General features: G+C 41.8%; 1 protein-coding gene and 1 long non-coding RNA gene across 2 annotated transcripts in view; one reads left to right on the plus strand and one right to left on the minus strand.

The window, feature by feature from the left end:
* LOC310703353 overlaps positions 1-2057 on the plus strand; it is a 103073-nt gene extending 101016 nt beyond the window's left edge. The window contains exons 2-3 of the long non-coding RNA XR_014524091.1: positions 704-769; positions 1955-2057. This is a non-coding gene — a long non-coding RNA (uncharacterized lncRNA). The remainder of the gene's footprint in view (positions 1-703; positions 770-1954) is intronic.
* Positions 1-22459, minus strand: part of LOC310701736 (von Willebrand factor D and EGF domain-containing protein-like) — a 202255-nt gene that overhangs the window by 6492 nt on the left and 173304 nt on the right. Inside the window, exons 27-29 of the mRNA XM_083493050.1 lie at positions 13512-13607; positions 10717-10812; positions 1942-2039 (exon numbers count right to left, since the gene is read on the minus strand). Coding sequence (XP_083349176.1) covers positions 1942-2039; positions 10717-10812; positions 13512-13607 — 290 coding nt within the window. The remainder of the gene's footprint in view (positions 1-1941; positions 2040-10716; positions 10813-13511; positions 13608-22459) is intronic.

Below are 22459 nucleotides of genomic sequence, written 5' to 3' on the forward strand. Positions count from 1 at the left end.
GCAAGAACTGTATAAACAATGGCTCTGATACAGCTAAAATTAGTTATGACTAAATGTCATCAAAGCAAAGAACAAGTTGCTGATCACTTAAGTCCCATTGCTTTCAAAGAGCATTTTAGGAGCATGATCTTAAGCAGATTTACTGAGAAATCATCAAGTTCAATGTACTTTCTATGTGAAGGTGAATATAAATTGCATCTAATTGCAGCTGGATTTAGAAAGCGTTGAACAATTCAAAGATATATGTTACCTACTTGCTCCTTGTCTCAAAAGTGCATAACCAAGGTGCTGAATTTTGTTTCCTCACAAATTTATCCAACACATGAACTGGGAACTGGTGTTATACCAATTAGACCCACCCTCTAGCATCTACAGATACAGTGTGAATGCCTGCAGGGAGGAAGCCTTTGACCATTATAGTTACATACAAGGATTCCAGGTCAGATGGAAGCTTTCACACATACATTTGTAAGCAAAAAGGCCCTCTTGCAGACAGCCATGTTGAAAGTGTGGCTTCACCAATGCCCCTTCTCACGCTGGATGAACTTGGGAATAAAATGCCTGATCAGGGCATTGAACACAGAGTTTTTCTGTATGTGACAAGCTTGTGTATGTGATAAATCCCAAGTGGTCAGAAGCTAGCATTAATATTAGGATTTAGGTGGATTATAATACCTGCTGTTATTTTTACTTTTCGTTTTAGATGCCAATCCTGAACATGCTTACGAGGAAGATAATCTCACTGAAATTCAGCTGGACTTTGTTCAAAGTAAGCTATGCTTAGGAATGGGCTGTAATCTTCTTTCTGGAACTGACTTCTGTTGATGACAAGATAAACTGAGCTAGTGACCACTGCAGTGACCCAGTAGCATGGCATTTCTCATATTCTAAAGCTTCTGCTAAAGCTTCTCCAAATTCTATTTACTGTGCAATGGTTCACTGATAGGAAAAATGGATGCTCAGCATTTGATTTGATATTTTATACAAAGTACAGCACAGTTCCACTTCATTTGTGAACTGACAGATCTCATACTGCACATTTGCAATCATAGCAATGGTTTCGAAAACAAACCTGATAATTCTGGTTTTGATATAACAGAAAGGTCAGTTCTCACTGTACCATGAAAAAACCTATATATAAAAACTTTTGAATTTAAACACACACAGGCAATCAATCGCTTCAGTTTATCTCACTGAAATCTAGGGTGTCAAAATAGGATATAAAATAGAGCACTTCAGAAAATGCAAGGTATATTTTCCCCGCTGGCTACAGTTGACCAGTTTAAATAGTTTTTGTGCAGTCTGAAAATTACAATGAGTCTTGCTTCATCTTATCTGCATCTGCTGCATGCCAATGTCAATATAGAAGTTTTATTTTCCTGGGAGAATGTCACTGTCAATGAAATGCATCAATAACTGTAATTCTGAGTTTAAAGATGTGACTTCAGTTCCAGAATATTGAATGTGAAAAGGCTGTCATAGTGTATCGTACTACATTATCCAAACATAGTAGAAAACACTATGATTCTCTGCCCTGATGCTGAACGTATAGTCAAGCTTGATTCAGGAGATTTCATGTTATTGAAAGAGGCACACAAAGCCTGACTGGTTAAAATAAAAAATATTAAGAAGAAAAAACATGTAGGGAAACATGAAGGGCAGTATCCAGGGAAGTAGTTCTGCTAGTGCAAAGACTTCTGGATGAACAGTGGAATGCCCCCCTCCCCTCCCTGTGCACACCCTAAATCTGTTCCAGGGTTTCCCCAAATCCTTCACAGCAGATCTGTGGAAGCTGAGGCGTGTGTGCCATTGCACACACATAAATCCTCATGCTAATGGAACTACAATGCTGGATACCATCCAAAATGTTTTGTTCGTTCTGCAATAGTTCTTTCCCCATGTTATGAATAGGGGATCAACATTACAGAAATACTACTGTACCTTCTTTCCACAGTTTGAACCACCATGCCCACTTCTACAGGCACAAACATTTGGCTTGACACATCTCCCTCCAAACTGGCATTTCGGCTCGCAAACAGCTGCAACAAAACAACTTGTAAGTATCATTTATATTTAAACAACAGCAATTATATTAAACTATTCAGTTACATCAGATTTTGTATCAGATTTCCTTCAGTTGCATCAGATTCAGTTGTGAAGTGGTTCCCGCCCCCCCGCCCCCCCCCCCCATTTCATAGTTCTTTCAACCCTCGGAAGTCATCCACATGCTAACTCAGTGTGGATCAGATTTGGGGGCTTGATTGCACCTTTCGAATTTCAGGCATTTGGAACTGGATGGTAAAAGCCACTAATCCATGCTGTGTTCATCTAGTGATGCTGGTTTTCATATCACCAGCCCAGAGTCAGGCAGCCTGACCCAAGAACAGCAGCTGCCATGGGCTGGAAGAGTTTTGTGAAGAGGCTCCAAAAACCTATTAACATACTAAATCTGTACATAACTTTTTAGAGTGGTCTGTTTGTTTGGGCATTGTAAGGATAAAAAACTGAACGCCTCTAAGATTGTAGTCCCTTGTTCTGATGACATGAGAATACCATTCACTGAAAAGAAGGGGCAATCTCATAACAAAACGCTCTTCTAACATTGCACTGTTCACGTGAGTGGATTACTTGCACGAGCAGTTCTCTGCATGAGTTAGCCAACTGTAAAGCAAGGTCTGAGTGACTAATGATTCTGCTCCTATAATAACTTTATTAAGGAGAGAGAACAATAACTTCTGTGAATGGGAGCTCTTCATTCCAAAGCCATTACATGCTTGCTTCTCATTGTCCTTGCCTATTATCTTGAACTAACAGAGAAAGGCAGAAGACTCTAATTTCTCCTCTTTAATAAATACGTAAGTATGGGGTTTGAGTTCCATTGGTGAATGGGCCCAGAGTGACCTTTTCAGTTCCAACAAAATAACACACACACTTTAAGATAATCTACCTTGAAGAACTAACAACGACTTCTGTTTATAATACATTACCTTACAATGGAAGAGGAATTTCAAAACCCATTAATATAGATTATGCAGATGATGACAATGGCCCCGTATTGTAAATCTAAACCATGCCCCTGCAACTACAGCAGCTGTGATCCATGGAAAAACTGGGCTCACCTAAATTCCATTAGTAGTATCAGTGGAAATTAAGCACTTCATTCTATGCTTAACTCCAGAACTTTTTCAATGGGACTCTGAAACACCTTGGTTCTTCTGGCTTAAACACTGTGCCTCATCGGCCTGCCATGTTGCCAGAAAGTACCAGCTCACCTCCATGTCAAGGTCCTTCACAATCACATTGGCTCAAAAGTCCCAGTTTTGCTTGTAAATGTTAGCTTTCAAGGTCTAACAAGGTGTGCAATCACCTTCTGTTGAGATGAACAAAGGAGTGCCCTACTCATTATACACCGGCTAATGCTTAATCTCTTCCATTTTCCTAAATCATAGCCACATATAGATGGCAAGCACAGTGAAGAGGGATGCAGGGTCATGCATTCAGTCCTGCCTTCAAACTTCCACTGCCCCTCCCACCCACCTTGTTGCCATGTCTGCAGCACAATGCCTGCACCAAAGAGACTTTTCTAGGCAGGGAAGTTCCCTGGGCAATATAGAGCCCTGGGCAAACAACAATGTTGGATGCAGAAGAAACAGCAGAACCTTTGGAGCAGAGCTATACATGCTGTGTGCAGTTCCTTTCATCATGCTTGTCCCTTACATTGGCTCCCCCCAAAAATCTCAACAACTTTGGTTAATCCCCACTGCCAGTTTTTTTTATAGTGGGAGTAGATCACAGTCTCTTGGGAGTTGGGCATGCCTGCATTAGAGCAATGAGGCAGGAAGGCCCAAAGTCCTAGAATGACCTCTCAAGTATTACTGCATCACACCCACCTAGACTGCAGACTCCCCCTTCTGTCAAGAAGAAAATGACAATCAATGGCTGATGGGCCATGTTTGGATAGAAAATCACAAGCAAATATGGATTGGATTGGGTTACACTCCTGGCACAAACCTGTAAACTATCTGCATAATCCCCTGAATTCTATAGACAGATGATTAGGAAAGAGCACTGCAGCATACAATCCACCTTCTGTACAGGATGAAATGAGTTTGCTTTAGTTCATCTAGTCTAATGTGATAAATAACCTTTTGAAATATCACCACTTTGTAAAAATAAATAAACAGGATTATGAAGTGTTTATAAGTAATATAGTTCACCATTTCAAGCTTGTCTGGACATATAATTTATTTTCTAATGCTGGCAAGCTATTTTATGAATCTAAAAGATATATCAGTTCATTAAAGTTATGCATCATATCACTTGTGTGACTGACCCCTGTTTCTGTTTGAGTGGTATTCCGCGAAAACTCAGCTATGTTTCCCGCCTTCATAAAAGTTAAGGCAAAAGGACTGCTGATTTCAAGCCAGTTTTTTCCTCTCCTAATTAGCAGTGTGTGCTCCTATGACATTGTTTTGGCAGAGAAAAAAGAGAACAGCCAATTCATAAGGCACTAGTCCAAAAACACACATGTCATGTTATTATTTTAATTAGATCTCAGGAGCTGAAATTTCTGTAATTTCTTTTTAAACAACAAAATCTTTCCTAGCAGTGAACTTATACTGATTATAGCCAATGTTGTTTTGATACAATGTTATTTGAATTGCCTGTCTGTGTGGCAAAGATACCAGAAGTCACTAGCAAAATACAGTCTCTCTCTCTCTTAAATTGTGTGGTACAATAAAGTTATAGATTTGTTACTGGGTCTGTATTCACACACCAGTTTATTCTCTGTCCCCACCATTTTTTAGCTGTTAATTTCCACATGATAATTGAGTTTTCACACAATGTAAAACCCATGTCTGGAAATACAGTGGAAGTTTAGAACTAATTTCTATGTTATTTGCAGGTGAGTTGTTTTTCTGGAAGCAAACAACGTGGAAATGAGAACTAAATTTGAGCTATATTCCCCATGCCTCCTCCCCCTCTCTTTCAGGAATTGGCAGATACCTCAGAAGGCAGGTGAGCAAAGATACCCTACCTGTACCACCAGAACCAACTGCTGCTGCTGAAAGGTGACCAGCTTCTACCATTGTGTGCCACTGAATAGGAAAAGTGGAATTCAAGGTCATTACCAGAATGTGTCATGAACCAGAGGTAGCCTTCCAGGGAACAACTGCACAAGCCACTGTTGTGCGGAACTGAGGCGTATTTGCAGTTCTCATCCAAATGAGCAGGGCAGAGGAAAATCTTACACACCCTTGCAAGTTGCTTAGCCAAGATGGCATTATCCTTATCCATATATCCATCCTATTCTGCTAGCTATCACTACCTATCTTGCGATGATCATTGTCTGTAATCCAAAGAATTGCTTTAGCTCATGTAGGAGCTTTCATTACTTTCTTCCTAGGACAGCTGAACCTAGTGCCCTATCACAAACTGCTTTTCAACATCCTCTCAGCTCCAACATAATTTGTCGTGCAGCATAAGTTTCTACCTGAAAAATGCAAGTCTCAAGCTGCCTTTGGTGTATGGAACTAACTCCATAGACAGTTGATTCCTAGTCATTATGCTACTGTACATGCGGGTGGCGCTGTGGGCTTGCCGATCAGAAGGTTGGCGGTTTGAATCCCCACGACGGGGTGAGCTCCCGTTGCTCGGTCCCTGCTCCTGCCAACCTAGCAGTTCGAAAGCACGTCAAAGTGCAAGTAGATAAATAGGTACCGCTCCATCAGGAAGGTAAACGGCGTTTCCGTGTGCTGCTCTGGCTCGCCAGAAGCGGCTTAGTCATGCTGGCCACGTGACCCGGAAGCTGTATGTCGGCTCCCTTGGCCAATAAAGCGAGATGAGCACCGCAACCCCAGAGTCGGTCACGACTGGACCTAATGGTCAGGGGTCCCCTTTACCCTTTACCCCTTAATGTTTATGAAGATCAGTGGTATAAAAGACTATTGCTAAAAATAGAATTTTTGTTCACACAGAGATAAGAAAGCCTTTCCCCACCACACCTGAACTTGTACATTTTCCAGCAGCATATGGCTGGTTACTCTTGTACCCAGAATGATAGACTACATAAACGTTTGGTCTCATACAGCATTTCTTGAGCTCTGATTAGAATTTGCTGGTTTGTACACAGATGGATACCTTGCACCTGCGATAAGCCTTCTGTTTCTTAAGAGCTCAGAGAAAGGCAGAAGACCACAGGTGCAACTTGGACCACTGCAGTGATGCAATAACAGGGAAAATAAATCACCAGTCCATTTAAGAGTTCTAAGGGATACAGAAGCTCTATGCCAGATGGAATATGTCAACCTGGTTGTATAGAATTATATGCTTACAGGGAGCGGAGCTGTTTATCGTATTACAGAAGTAATGTAATAGAATTCTGAGATGTAAGACATTGGATGCACAAAAACGGACCAGGAGAAACTCCACTGCCTAGAATATGTAATAAAACAATAGGCATTACATTATATCAAAGAACTATCTTGCACATGAGGTGAGGAAATTAAATGAGCTAATGGGGCACAGTATGTTAAAGGGAAGAATAACTAGCAAAAAAATAATAATTCAGTACTCAAGTAGAACACACTCCCATTCTACCCCACGTATTATTGCAGGGAGAGTTAAAACATTTCAGAAGAAAATTGGAATGGAAATCAGAAGATAATAACATAGCTGGGGTTTAAATGAATATTTCATAAATGCATTTACAAGGAACATCAAACCACTAAACACTAACAATGACACAGGCATTATCCTCTATCGTCTTGGCAAGGAGTGCTGTTTAATAAGCCAAGTTTGTGCTGAAATTATAATCAATAAATGCACCATACTATATAAAAAAAGTTTCCCTGTGTGCTAAAAAGAACAGAGCAGTAATTTTCATGCAAATAACAACCTTTGTTGAGAATGTTACCTTCCTTGTATAAATGGAATAGAAAATCTGGAAGCAAGAGTATAAAAGTGATAGAGGCAGCAAAAGGTTCATAAAATCATGAAGCTGCAGATTTGACATGCGAATGGAAGGAAACTGTTCCTGAAGGGCAAATGAGAAAGCTAGTGTGTGTTCAATAATATTATATTAGAACAGATGATAACCAGCATAAATGACAGGGAGGTCAGTGAAGAGGATTTCCCCATTATTTCAGCTTCATTCATTTTTCTAATTAATTCCTAGGATGTTTCCAAACACAGCAGTTTGCAGTGTCAGACACGGCAAATGAGTGCCCTCAGCAGCTGCATACCGAATGAGGACCCCTGTGCTGATATTTGCCAGTCCAAAGGGAATGGAATCATTACTGGCAACACAGCCATGGCAGTGTCAAGTCAGGTCAGCCACCACTGTGCCAAACCCCTTTCATTACAAAAAAAAGCCTCTTTGGAAATTGGAAAATGAACTGTGAACTGCAGCAAGTGGAAGATGTAGCTGTTGATTTTAGAAGAGGAGGGTCTTAACCTGACATTGGAAAGAATCAATGGATTACATGAAGAGCTCCCACATGTCCACCTCCATAATCTGAACAATTGTCCAGCCAAGCCTCAAAGGCCAGGCTTCCAAGATGAATACCAGCCTGGCAAACCTAGATACTTCATACTGCTTGCCAGTTACGGAAGCTGATGTGTATACAACTCCCAATGGTCACTATGCATGAAGAAGGCTCCAAGGCTCTTGATTTCACACACAGCCTACTAGACACTGCACTTTCAGCGTCTCACCACAGTGAATCCCATACTTAGGTCATGGAATTCCTGGTTTAAGTTCTGGAATCCTTAACTCACATTGAATCAGTCCACATGGCTTTGTGGCCCATAGGACCACATGTGGTTTGTAAATGTTGCACTAAGAAGTGATGGAGTAGATGCTAAATATCTAAGCAACTAGATAGTCTTTTTTCTCAGGTATCCCCCTATGGACACTTTATTCAACATTTGAGGCCTTTATCATAAGAAGCTTAGTAGACCTATATTAGGAAATCTTGGTGCCCACTCTGTGGAAAACCTTCTAAAGAGGGGCATCAGAATCCAGCACTTTTATCCTTTTAGATATTTGGCAAAAACTTGGCTCTTTCAGAAAGCCTCTGATTGCTTCATCTCTGCATTTACCTCTTAACCTGATACTTTGTACTGCTAGCATATTGCTCTGTTGTGAGGTTCTGCTTCCATAAGTAAAATGATTATTTTATTGATTTTAATCTGTGTTTTGCTTTGTCTTTGGATACAGAAAAGTAGGATTACTGTTATTTATTACTGTAAGTGAATAAATAAAAACAATAAAATAGAATCTTAAAACATCTTGTGTAATCTTAAATAGAAATGATTTATAACCCCCAAATGCTTTATTTTTAATTTGTCTTTGTAGATTTTTAAACACTCTGTACCCATTTAGTGAACATTTGGACCAGCATATACTTCTTCTTTCCTTTTCAGTGTTTTAGTTTTCTTAATTTTATATAGTCATATTTGGAGTCTTTTAAATAATAAATAAAAGATGCAAAGTGTGGATCTTTACTGGTGGTGCCCACTGTGAAATGATTTATACTGCTCAAAGAGTAGTACATCAGGTGAAATAGCTATGTTGGCTTTCACCTATTCAAAACTATTTTTAAAAAACTGAATGATCTCATATTGGACAAAACAGTTTTCAGAATAAGAAAGTATGATAAGCCAACTTGCTGTGATTAGAACTTTTGCAGAATTAATAGAGGAACCAAAATAATATTTTGCTCTCTCTCTCTCTTAAGCGTGCATGCTGCATATTGTCAGACAACAAGAGGAAACATTAAAGCAAAATCAATCAAAACATGGGGAACCAGCAGGTGGTCATAAGTGTTGGTATTGCTATTAGCAATCTGCCATTTATTTTCAACTGAAGCATTATGGTGGGGAGCCCTATAGATGCTTATTATTTCCTCCATGTAAGTACTTTATGCATGAAATGATAACGTGATTACATCCCCCCCAACCCGTTCAACATGAAAAACTGCAAGTTTATTTTACTTAATTTGACTTCTATGCAGAAAGACAGAGACAGTGTTTGAGGATGAAAGAAATGTGCTTTCCCAATTTATACTTAGCCACCAAGAAGATTTCTGTCATACCATTAAAACTGCAAGAGCAGGTACGCTTACTTGGGAGTAAGCTTCCTGAATTTAGTAGCACTAGTTTCTGGGCACCTGGAGAAGGAACTGGCAAACCACTCCAGTATTTTGCCAAGAAAACTCCATGGACATGAAAAAAGGAGAAGCTTTGAGAAGAAAGTGAGCGTTTCCAAGGCATGCTCTGGTTCATGGGGTCACGGAGAGTCGTACACGACTAAGACGACTAAACAACAAAATTTGTGGGCAAATGTGCATATGATAAGCTGCATCCCCTACAGCAGTGATAGTTTGTGTGCATAGGCTTTGCCATTTGCTCTGCAGATCTAACAAAGACTAAAAACGGTCTATTTAATTGTGTGCATTTGAAGGGCAGGGGGAAGAGAAATTGAAAGAGACAACTTGGATGAAGATTCCAGTGCAATCCTTTCTTAGGATTCATTTTTTTTGGGGGGGTGTATTAAATTTGGAAGAAATAATTCAGTATAATGAAATAAATCAGATATTTCTTGTTTCTACAATCATAGTTTGCATACATTTCAAAGTTCATGCTCTCCACTCTGAAATGTGACTGGTGCTGACATGACTTTTCAGCACCAGCCTCTTTAACCAGGGATTGAGTTTACCTGGCCAGCTACACATATATCTGTAATTAATCTACTGCTCTGTTAAAGTATTAGTTGTACTTTAAATAATGCTCTGGGTTAGTGGAGGATAAAGCTACCAGTGGCTGCTATTCCGGATGGCTGTGCTCTGCCTCCATTGTTAGACACAGTAGGTTTCTAGATACCAGCTTCTGAAAACTACAAGAGGGGAGAGAGCTCTTGTGCTTGGGTCCTGCTTGCATCCTTTCCATAGGCATCTGTTTGGCTACAGTGAGAACAGGATGCTGGACTAGATGGACCATTGGCCTGATCCAGCAGAATGTTATGACATTATTATGTTAGTGTTTGTGAGTTGTTGTTTTTACCATAGTCTACCATCGTTGCGGGATGCGGGTGATGCTGTGGGTTAAACCACAGAGCCTAGGACTTGCTGATCAGAAGGTCAGCAGTTCGAATCCCCACGACGGGGTGAGCTCCCGTTGCTCGGTCCCTGTTCCTGTTCCTGTTCCATCAAGTGCAAGAGATAAATAGGTACCACTCTGGCGGGAAGGTAAACGGCGTTTCCGTGTGCTGCTCTGGTTCGCCAGAAGCGGCTTAGTCATGCTGACCACATGACCTGGAAGCTGTGCGCCGGCTCCCTCGGCCAATAAAGCGAGATGACCACCGCAACCCCAGAGTTGGCCACGACTGGACCTAATGGTCAGGGGTCCCTTTACCTTCACTTTACCATAGTTGCATTGTAGCCTACCCTGGGATCATCACCAAATATGCAGATGGGTAAACTATAGTTTGGAGAAGCTAGGGATTGACATGAACATGGTTCCCACACTGTCAAATCAATCCACTCTCCTCATTATTAGCCTTTTCAAAGTCTGTGCTGTTTACCACATTTTCCAGTTACTTTAATGAATAGTGAGCTTCTTTTCCCAACTGAAAGCATACCATATTCTTCAGGCCAGGGGCAAAGGCAAGCAAACAGAAAACGTAACTATGACCAAAGCTCAACAAGTACTTACGAATCTGGCACAGGAGACCCACCCATCCTGCCACGCACTGGCAGACATTAGGTCTGATACATTCCCCACCATTTGAGCAGCTGGGCAAGCAAACAGCTGAAAAGAAGAAAAAGGTGAAAAGAGGCAAATGAGAGGATCTGCAGGATGCCCCCATTGTTCGTAAGTGAATGGCATGTGTTAGCTTCCCTCAATTATTTTCAAAATGGTCGAATCTCAAAAGAGCTTAATGAGCATTCTTCACGAGGCAATTAGCATTCTGAAATTTCCATGATTAGAAAGTTCTCCTTAATCTCTGTTAGTCTGACTGCTAGTTTCATCACGGATTTGTTCCAAAGGCAGATTCCCTGGCCATTAAAATTTCATTTCCTATTAGGGCTTGAAGCCTTAATTGATTGATTGGTGTGATTAGCTGAGTAATCCATTAATTTCAGACTAAACTTGTGGGTATTAAATGAGATTTTAACCAGATCAGTGCCCTTTAAAGGGTGCTGAGGGGCAGTATCTTTGCTGTAAACAATCTGCATGCCTCAATCAGGCCAGCGCAATGGCTTAGGATTTCCCAGTCAATATTCACGTAAGCAGTGCTAGTGGTTATATGGAAACTTGCCTCTGTGCAACCAATGATTTTGCCCCTTATCTGCGCTGAGATATCATCAAGAATTCACTACCAGGCAAGTAGCCATGGCTGTACACAGGGTCCTATCCGTGATCTGCTTAAAAGCATGGGGCATAGGTCAGGGAAAAACTTGCGCAAGCAGATCCCACAGACCCAGCCTCATGAATGAGCTTGAATACGAAAAAGGACTCCTGGGTTGAGAGGAAGACAGAATGAATAGCATGCAGACCATGCCAAGGGGGGAGGCCAGCCATAGTAGGAATTTATGATATTCTTGTAGTAGTAGTGGGTTGTGAATGTGCTTCACATTTTAACTATTATTATTTAGTTATGTTTTTGCATTACCTTTCAATGTAGCTTTCTAAATTGATACACACACAAAAATAGAAAACAACTGATCAATAATACATTATATATAATAAACAACACAAATCCATGTAATATAAAATAGTTAGCAAGCATTAACTATAAGCTGCCCTGCATTTAAACATACTATCAGCTACTTGCTCGGGGCTTCTTCTCCTGGAACTGTGTGGTATGATGGCTTTGACCTCAAGACTGAAGAGATGCTGCCTTCCCTTGATTGTCTTATGTGGGACTTCTGAGCCCCATCCCCTTCAATATTCAACAAAGACCAAGTATAGGCTTGCCTCTTGAGGTGCTACTTGATCCTGGACTACGGGTGATAACCAATGAAGTAATACTCAGAGCATAGAAATCAATTAGCTTAAGTTGAGGAAGGGGCATAGGCCAAGGGTAGAGCATCTTCTCTTTATATAGAAGGTCCCAGACACAATGCTTGGCATCTCCAAGTAGAGCTGGGAGAGACCTCTGAAACCTAGAGAGCCACTGCCAGTCACTATTTTCCAGGGATAGTCCCAGATTTTACAGAAGCCATCCTGGTTTCTCATTTGATCCCACTTTTCCTTAGGACGTCCCCATTTTCAATGGAGAAATGTTGGAGGGTATGGTAGGATGTCCCCATTTTCAATGGAGAAATGTTGGAGGGTATAGAGTTATTCGACCCCCAAGCCATCTGAAGGCAGCCCTGTATGGGGAAATTTTATAATGTTTAATGTTTGATTATGTTTTCATATATGTTGGAAGCCGCCCAGAGTGGCTTGGGCAACCCAGGGTTTAAGTAGCAAAATTATTATTATGGAATAGGACATCCCTGTTTTCCTTGACAAAATGTTGGAGGGTATGCAGTCAGTGTAGAAAATACTGAGTTAGATGAGCCCATGGTCTGACTTGGGTTGTCAGATCCCTATGTTCTTCATAAATTACTTAAATCCTAGGTTGCTTGATTCCATTGTGTCTACTCTGAGTATAGCTAACATTGGATAACACCCTATGTTTTTGAGTGATGAGGGTACTAACTGGCTGTCTGGGGCACAGTTAATATTTGAGAACCTCAGGAATAGCAGGTGTTGTGCCTTAGCAATAATGATAGAATGAAACCCAGTGCTGAATCTTGAAATGTTTTATCAGCAAGACAGATATGATGTGTCAAGCCAGTATATTAATAAGTCTTCTGTACAGTTTGTTATCTTCATTTAAAATTTATTCAGCTTATCTGCCAGCATCATAATAATGAATAACCATGTAAGGGGGGTAGAAGTTATTTCCCCAAACATTTTCAGATCAGATGACTTATTTGACTTATATTTTTTATGTAAACTGCAGTCAAATGTGGTTAGGCTTAACTGTGTAAATTATGCACTGAATGAATGTGCTTGTGATGACCTTGAGAATATATCGGCATAGAAAGGCTTTTACTACAGGCTTTAAATAGTTCTGGATTTGAAATATATGTCATTTCTCCATAAAATGTAACAAAATATGTGTGGCTGCTAAAACAGAAAATCAATACTTCACATTTAATACTACAAAAACTGAATTTCTGCAAAGAAAAATCTGCATAGCAGATAGACAGCTGCATAAGACAGGGGAAGGGTGGTTTTTTTTCTTTTTAATCTTTCTATTCGGAAGCATAAAATGTTTATATCAATTTGTATTGCCAATATATAAAACTGTTTTCTCCACAAAGTCCTGAAGCAGCAAAACTAGATCATTTGCTATATGGCATCCTAGCATTTAAAAGAGATTACAATTCATGCTGGCAGGCCTGAGTGATAAACAAATAGCGTCTTTTTGTATGGGAAGGAGCTCGACTCACGTTTACTGCAGCGCTTTCCTTTCCAGCCAGATGGGCAGTCGCAAATGTCAGGGCTGATGCATCTTCCTCCATTCATACACATAGGATCACAGACACCTGCAATGTGGCATAGTTAAACAAGGGGAATGACTGAGGAATATTCAAGACTCCCCCTGTCCAAAAAAATTTGTTTTGTTTCGGTTTTGTTGCAAGTTTTGTGATGGCAAAGTTTTGTGTAATTAAAGACAAAAAGTAATTTGGAAGTGAAGAAGTCTTAAACTTTGGGATTTGAAAGCTTTAGTAAATCCTTCTAGAAATCTGCTGAGGTCCACTGCGTGCGAGAGACATTTCAAGGAGCCTTCAATAAGAGCTGCTTCGCCAGAGAAATGAGGGAGACATTAATTACAATGATTCTTGAAAAAGTAAACAAGAAATCTTCAGTGGCAGATGTAGGCAGACCAATACCACTTATTACTGCTGATTGCCAAATTCTTGTTAAAGCCATTCCCCTCCTGATTGGAAAACATATTCTCAGGCATTCATCTGGATCAGCAAGAGCTGGTGGAGAATTGATTAGTTTCACACAATTTCAGGAATGCGTTTGCATTTTATCCATCAAGGATAACAGACAAGATAAGGCTGGAATTGCTGGTGGTTAGAAGAAAGATAGGGAAAATGGCTAAGCAAACACTATTTCAAACATTTATTTCAAAGTCCTTTGGCCCAAGTGGGCCAATTTCTGTGGCTTGGGGAGATAATAATGGTGGCCACAGCTGGCTATCTCAAACATCTGCAGCCCCATGTACCAGGAACCAAATTAGAAATGAGTAAATTGGAGAAAGCTACTTAGTGATAGACTCAGTTTGATCTTATCCTTGTTTACTCAGAAGAAGGTCCCAGTGACTACAATGAGAGTTACTCCCAAATACATGTGCCCAGGACTCCAGCTTTACAGCATAATGCAATGCATGCTTGCTCAAAAGTAATTCCCATTGGCTGACTCACAAGATTGCATCATTCGTTTCCGGTAGCAAAACTCTGCCTGGGGCTCTGGAGTGCACCTGCCAGTCAAAATATTTTTTATTCTTATTTTCTGCATTTAGTAAGGACTGTGCTAAATGTACTGCTGATCTGATCCAGGAGTTTCATATTACAATACATACAGAATGATATTCAGTTGCAGTCCATGGGTTGGCTTGGAGATATTGTCAGGGTGCTGTCAGTGATTCCGGCTGTTGCCCAGGAAAGTATAAAGACAATGGAAGATTTCTTACTGTCCTTTTTATTCAGTATTTACAGAGAGAGGCTATACAACTCAACCTCTTGGATAATAGCATTGTTCTGAGTGAATTTCCACCCCTCCATATCTCCCACTTCCGCATTTGTCACTTCTACAGGTGCTGATAAGTGCCCTGTGTCTTCAAGATCTTTGCTCTCCTACTTTCAAGGCTTGCCAGGTTCTGGGAGAGGGTGGGTCTGGAATGCTTTCTAATGACATGTCAGCCAGGTGTTGCTCTGGCTGTCCCATGATTTCCCAACTTTCCCTCTCATCTGCCTGTGAGCTGTGACCTCCCACAAACCCCTGCTGTAAATCTATACTGCCTTCTTCTTCTTCCTCCTCCTCCTCTTCCTTGGAAGGCTTAGGAGAAGGGGGGACGGTCTCCACCATTGCTCGTCTGCTCAGTCCCTGACAGATATGGAGACATGCTTCCGACATTGGTCTCACCATAGTTTACTTGGACGGGGCAGGGTCGTAGTGGGAAGTTTGGGGCTATATATTGGATCCGCATTGGTGGATCCAATCTGGTACTCCCAGCAGTATGCTAACACAGTCCTAACCTCACCATCCTCTGCCCCAGCCCATCCCTATCCAAATAGGCTGCAGTAATGCTGGTATCAGGAGAGAAGGTCTGTGGCTCCATCTCACTACATAGCCTCAGAATTTTTGGCCTTAGAATTTTGATCACAAACCATGACCCCCTATGCTTCATTACAGGCTTTCAGCAGCCTAGAACTCAGCTAGATTGGTAAAGAAAAGGTGTTTTATATGCGCTGTATATGCATTATAACACTGTGGCACCAGGTGGCACTGTGAAGGTCCGTTTTTGCCAATGCGATTTGTCATACAAAGTTTGCAACAAATTTAACTGAACTGCTTCTTTGATGTTTCTAGATCCAGCCTTATTCTGCACCCCAGATCTATCATAGTAGAATACCACCATACCAGTACATTTGGGAAATGAAAGTTAGCAACTCTTTTTCAGATATGGAGAGGAGGAGGGACAGATGGACTAAAGGCTAGTACCCCAGAATCTAGCTTTGTAAGAGACAATGAGTTATTTTATCCTGCCCTAGTTTCATCAAAGACTCCTAAGTAAGCTTAGCAGTGAATGAATAAGAGGAGAGGTTCCTGGATCTGTTGAGTCCCTGTTCAGTTATATGTACTAGAAGATTCTTGCTATGTAAAGTCAGTTTACAGTAAGCCATCAATGCAGATAAATGCAGTATTTTCTCCCTTGCTTCCTTTTGCTAACACCATTGCCTCATTCTCCCATTTCTTAATTTTCTTTAAATACAATTCCATTTTCAATACCCACAAGGCAGCCTTCAACATTTGTCGGTGATAACTAGCTCCAATCTAGATCCCACTTTAGGCCTCGGTGGAAAAACTCCAATTTTAAAATAGCAAACAAAATGTTACAGGCTCTCATTGGGAAACTAAATAAATTATCAGACATTGCAAACAAACTGAATTATCCTAATCCTCCCAGGAGCAAGCATGACTTTGAAAAAGATTCAGGATTTCTTTCCTGCAGAAATGCATCACATACTGACCCCACAGATCATGAAAATTCATTTTTTTCCCTACCTACCAGAGGGGGAAATCTTATATAAAAGCAATCCATTGAGTAATTGCCACAGGAAATGGAGAGTTCCATTTTAAAATTCTTTTCCATTTTTTAAAATAATTTGTTGTTGATAATGAGGAAAAATAACCTTTAGCAGAAAAAAGAATTGCTAACTAGAAAAGTATTAAGCAGAAAAGGTGGTATAGATAACGTTTCCAATAAATTGTTTTGTTTAATTTCTGCTTAAGAGCAAAAGCACAATTGTCAGAGCTTCTTGGTACATTGTTGTTAGGACTGAAACAAATGGCCAGGCTGAAATACTGCTTTCCAGGGGCTGAACTAACACCCCAATTCTCCCCTTTCTTTTTCCATGTTGATTCCTGTTGTCTGCTAATGTGTCACTTTTTGCTTGTGCTTTGGTGGCATAGTTTGGATCTTCCTGTTCCTGAGAATAGTGACATGGATAATCTCAGCCAAGTGGTAAACATTCTGCAATCACAAAGCCATAAATCTAATCAGATTTGACGATAGCCACAATCACACCATACATTTAAAGCACTATGATACCACTTTGAACAGTCATGGCTTCCCCTAAATAATTGTGTAGTTTGTTAATTCCAAGAGTTCTGTTTGTAGAGGGGATGATTATGAAGCCACTCTGGGAATTATAAGTTTGTGGGCTTCACCCTGTATGATGACCTCTATCAAGACAGAGGCAGGGAAAATGTGTCCTTGTTAATTTTCCTCAACCATTCGGTGGTTTGTTTGTTTGTTTGTTTGTTTTGATACCATCAACCATGGTATCATTCTGGAGTGCCTGAGTTAGGGGTGGGTGTCACCACTTTGTGGTGCTTCTGGTCCTATTTGGACGGTCATTTCCAGAGGGTGATGCTTGGGGAGTGCTCTTCAGCCTTGTGGAGCATTCAATGGTGGGGGGGGGGGGTCCCTCATAGTTCCATTTTATCCCCCTTGTCTTTAACATCTACATCAGGGGTGGCCAACTTCAAAGAGACTGCAATCTACTCACAGTTAAAAACTGGCAGTGATCTACCCCCTTTTCAGGGGTTCAGGTAAAGGTAAAGGTTGTTGAGCTTCTTCAGGGAGGAAGAAAGTGACACTGAGCTCTTTTTAGGAAGGAAAACCCTGTTTTTGGTGGTTCAGGTCAAAGTTGTTAAGCTTTTTTTAAGGGAGCCAAAGTTTTTTAGCTTCTTTGGGGGGAGCTACTGATCCACCCATGATCTACTGGTAGATCACGATCTACATGTTGGACATGCCTGATCTACATGAAACCTCTGAGTGGGGTCACCCAGAGTTTTCAAGTACAATGTCAGCAAAATGCTGATAGCACATAGCTCTACTTTTCCTTTACATCTGCAGCTGTGGCAGTGGATGTGCTGGACCATTTTCTTGCCCCAGTAATGGACTTCTGTCGGCTGTCATTTGTGGGTGGAGGGGGGAGTGCCTCCATCTAATCCATCCCCTGCCCTCAGTCCAGCATAAGGGATGTTTGGATTGGTCTGTTATTCACTGAAAATTCATAACTGATATCCACATAATACATTGAAATCACCCATTCCAGATAAGGTGGATCATCATGTTGTATGTATCTAACTTTCTATGGTATTGAAGTAGGGATGCGGGTGGCGCTGTGGTCAAAACCACTGAGCCTCTTGGGCTTGCCAATTGGAAGGTTGGCGGTTCGGATCCGTGTGACAGGGTGAGCTCCTGTTGCTCGGTCCCAGCTTCTGTCAACCTAGCAGTTTAAAAGCACATCATTGCAAGTGGATAAATAGGTACCGCTGTGGCAGGAAGGTAAACAGCATTTTTATGTGCTCTGGCTTCCTTCACAGCTTCCCATTGTGCCAGAAGCAGTTTAGTCTTGCTGCCCGCATGACCTGGAAAGCTTTCTGTGGACAAACGGCGGCTCCCTCGGCCTGTAGCGAGATGAGCGCCACAACCCCATAATCACCTTTGACTGGACTTAACTGTCCGGGGTCCTTTACCTTACCTTTTACCTATGATATTAATGGTCTGTTAGGTTGGCAATGGCAATGCAAGTTTTGCCATTTGATCTAACTGGCACTGGAAATAGGTAGACAAAGAACTGAACACCATTAATGCTGAGTTTTACACAGTATGCTAAGAATGTCGTGATTCATCTCTCTTGCATACTGCAACATCTCATATCTTTTAATAAGATTACCCTTTCCATTAGACCATAATTTAGCACAAAGGGTTTTTCACTTTAATACCTCTCATTTTAGCTATAAGAAACAAAATGAAGAATCCTATGTAGGGAGAATATTAACTCAGTTTCCTGGTGTCAGTTACAAGCCCTTTCCTTTTGTCTGGACCCTTTCAGAAGAACTGAAAGTCCATGTACCTAACTAACCTTTCCTGAAACTATAATTTAGATTCTGTTTAGCCCCAGGACAATAATTACCTGTCATCACATAGCCTGAGCAATACTGGAGATAAGGGGAGAATAGGACTATGCTGCAGTGCTGACTAGGAAGATACAGTTTTAGAAACATTGGATTTCTTTGCCCCGAGAGGCTGGTAAATTGACCTCAACAATCTATCCCACCTCAGTGAAAGGCAAGAGAGTACCTCCTAGCGATATGTTCTTAACCAGCCAAACAATCAAATGTATCAGATACAGCTGCTAGGTGGTAATGCCAAAAAATAATGATAAATGATTGAATAGTAGGATAGGACAGCATGTATTCTTGATGCATTTTCAAGGGGAAAGTGTTATCAACTGTAATGATCAGATTAGGTCAGAAGAGAATCATATGAAAAATACAACATTAGTAAAGGGATCCATAGCTAAGGTGCATACCTTTTTCAACAGGTGAATAACCTTATTTAGTTTATATTAAATATGACCAGCCCTTAACCATAACTGGTCAAAATAATATACCATTCTTTGATATCATTTATCAGAAGATGTGTTACTAAAGTGATTGAGGTACATTGTATAAAAGAGAGGTACCATAATTCTTAACTAACAGCTGATTGACACCTCCCCAAAGGACCTCATGCAGTATGTGAACAGATATTAAGAATGTTCAGAACCACAAACCCCACAAAATTGTGAGACAAGTCGTTCAGTGTTTTGTGGTGCACTTCATTTGCTATTTCCGCTACTGAGCTGTTATGAAATACAATCATCCAAATGTTAAGTTATTATTATTTGTGGGTTGTTGTTTTTTTAAGGCTAGTGAGTTCACTACTTCTTTTTTAGGCTTCAATGTTGGCTTTTTCAAGATTCCACCATACCATTCATTGAGGTATTTTTTTTTTCAAAGTGCGAACAAACTGTCTTCAGATATCGGCCAAAATGATGCACAACATAGGGGACTCTTAACAGTATCCAGCTGTACTCTCCACATCCTCTAAATCAGGCGCCGGGAATCTACGGCCCTCCAGATATTGCTGGAGAACTGCCCCCATAATCTCTATTTGCCACACTGGCTGGGGCTCATGAGAACTGGGTCCAACAACACAGGAAGGGCCACAGCTTCCTCATTTCTGACCTAAGATATTTTGCCATCAAAGTGTTTTCCCATACCATATTACTTAGGGTGACAGTGGCAGCAGAATCACTAAAACCTCATCCTAAAAGGAAGACAATCTCTCATTCAGATGCAGAATTAATTGCCCAATTGTTTCCCCTGCATGCACCATGGAGGCTTATTCCCATCTACACCCTGCAGTGTGAATGGGCATTCCATCAGGTGTCCTGTGGATATGTACCTCTATCAAGCTTTCAATGTACATCGAGGTACATCAAGGTGTCCAGGTAGATTGGCTACAGATAAATGTCTGCTCATGAGGAAATGAATCTTCTAAAGCAGGTAACATCTGGTCAGGAGGAAATATAGATAGACTAATATATCATTGTGCTGGAATCTTCTAGAACAGGCATAGGCAAACTCGGCCCTCTAGATGTTTCAGGACCCTAACTTCCACCATCCCTAGCTAACAGGACCAGTGGTCAGGGATGATGGGAATTGTAGCCTCAGAACATCTGGAGGGTTGAGTTTGCCTAGGCCTGTTCTAGAATCTAAGTGGCTTAGGTAACACATCAACTGCATACTCCAGCTTCTATGCATTAATATCAACTTTAGAGATCTAGCTGTTGGTACCAGCTAAAGTATCCACTGAATGAGCAAAAGAGACACAGCTTTTTCTGTAGTGGTACCACAGCTCTGGAGAGCTCTTCCTATCCAAAATTGCTTTTTTCCATCAGAGATTTTCAGCTCATTTTTAATGTATAACAACTTTCAGTTCGATTGTTGCTAGGTTTTTTTTTTTTTTAATATGTGAAACATCATTTAGCCTCACTACTGTTGGTTTTCTACTGCTGATTATATTATGTTTTAATAATCTGTGTTGTCTGAACATTAATGGATATGTTGTAATCGTTCTCATGGATTGTTGCTATGGTTGATAATAGGGATGATGATAAGCGTTTAGTTCTTGGCTTGTGGCTAACACCCTTACTCAATATTCAGCTCCAAACGTTCAATGAAAACAATGTCACACAGTAAAGATGACTACACAGTTGTTACAGGAAAGTACTGATATCAGTGTTTCTACAAATTATTTTCAAGATTTGTCACCAATACCATCAGGGCCAGCTGCAGAGATTTTGCTGCAGAATAGTGCTTCCCCCATCCCATGTAGAAAAGCTGAGCAGAGTGACAGTTGGGTAGAGTCCTTCACCACATGCAAAGTCAGCAATCTGGTTTAGGGAGTGCAGAACAGGCTGCATGACAAAATGACAGTGTGGACTCTACTCTACTAAGCATCTGCCACCAGAGGCAGCCTCATCACTTTGCTGAATGGTAGGGATGGCCCTGAATACCACATTAGACAAGAGTCGTCAAGAACAAATGTGTTCAGCAAGGCATGGTTTTCCTGCTACTTTCCAATGAAGATTATCACTCAGAGGCACAAGTACAGTTTCAATGCCATACTGAAGTTAGATCTAAGCTAGGCAGAGGGTCAGACAACTGTTGCGTTTGAAGCTTCAGAACAACCTTCATCACAAAAGGAAGATTAAACACATGCCAGTAGCAGGCTGAGGAACAAACATCTATGGACTGAGTTCTCATATAGCTGAGCTAATCCCATTACTTGCTGTTCAATGGCTGATAATCCCAATAGGACCAACATCATCTACCGGGACCCAAGCAACTCCTGATGATGGCCCTGGGTAGTCATGTGAAGCTAGCAGCCACATTGCACTGGATCGATGCTATGATCTAGTTGAGATGCCTGCAGTGCAGGGGGTGGGACCAGTAGACCCTCAGAGTACCGTATTTTTCACACTATAGGACACACTTTTTCCCCTCCAAAAATGAAGGGGAAATGTGTGTGCATCCTATGGGGCGAATGCAGGCTCTCGCTGAAGCCTGGAGAGCGAGAGGGGTCAGTGCGCACTGACCCCTCTCGCTCTCCAGGCTTCAGGAAACTATCCGCAAGTCTTGCAAGCCTGGCGGGATGTCCCGCGGGCTCGCAAGGCTTGCGGGCAGCAGCCTGCAGCCCAAAAGCTGGGGGACAGCGGGGAGGCGCAGCGCCGCCACCCCGCTATTCCCCGACCTGATCTGGAGGCTGGGGGGGAAGAAGCAAGCCTGCTTCTCCCCCCACCAGCCCCACAAGCTCGCGGGATAGCGGGGTGGCGGAGCGCCGCCACCCCGCTATTCCCCGACCTGATCTGGAGGCTGGGGGGGGGAGAAGCAAGCTTGCTTCTCCCCCCCACCAGCCCCACAAGCTCGGGGGATAGCGGGGTGGCGGAGCGCCGCCATCCCGCTATTCCCCGACCTGATCTGGAGGCTGGGGGGGGGGAGAAGCAAGCTTGCTTCTCCTCCCCCCCGCCAGCCTCACAAGCTCGCGGGATAGCAGGGAGGTGGAGCACCGCCATCCCGCTATTCCCCGACCTGATCTGGAGGCTGGCGGGGGGGGGGAGAAGCAAGCTTGCTTCTCCACCCCCCCGCCAGCCTCACAAGCTCGCGGGATAGCGGGGAGGTGGAGCACCGCCATCCCGCTATTCCCCGACCTGATCTGGAGGCTGGCGGGGGGGGGGAGAAGCAAGCTTGCTTCTCCACCCCC

This window comes from Podarcis liolepis (assembly GCF_965112155.1).
Source record: "Podarcis liolepis genome assembly, chromosome: 1".
Taxonomy (NCBI): domain Eukaryota; kingdom Metazoa; phylum Chordata; class Lepidosauria; order Squamata; family Lacertidae; genus Podarcis; species Podarcis liolepis.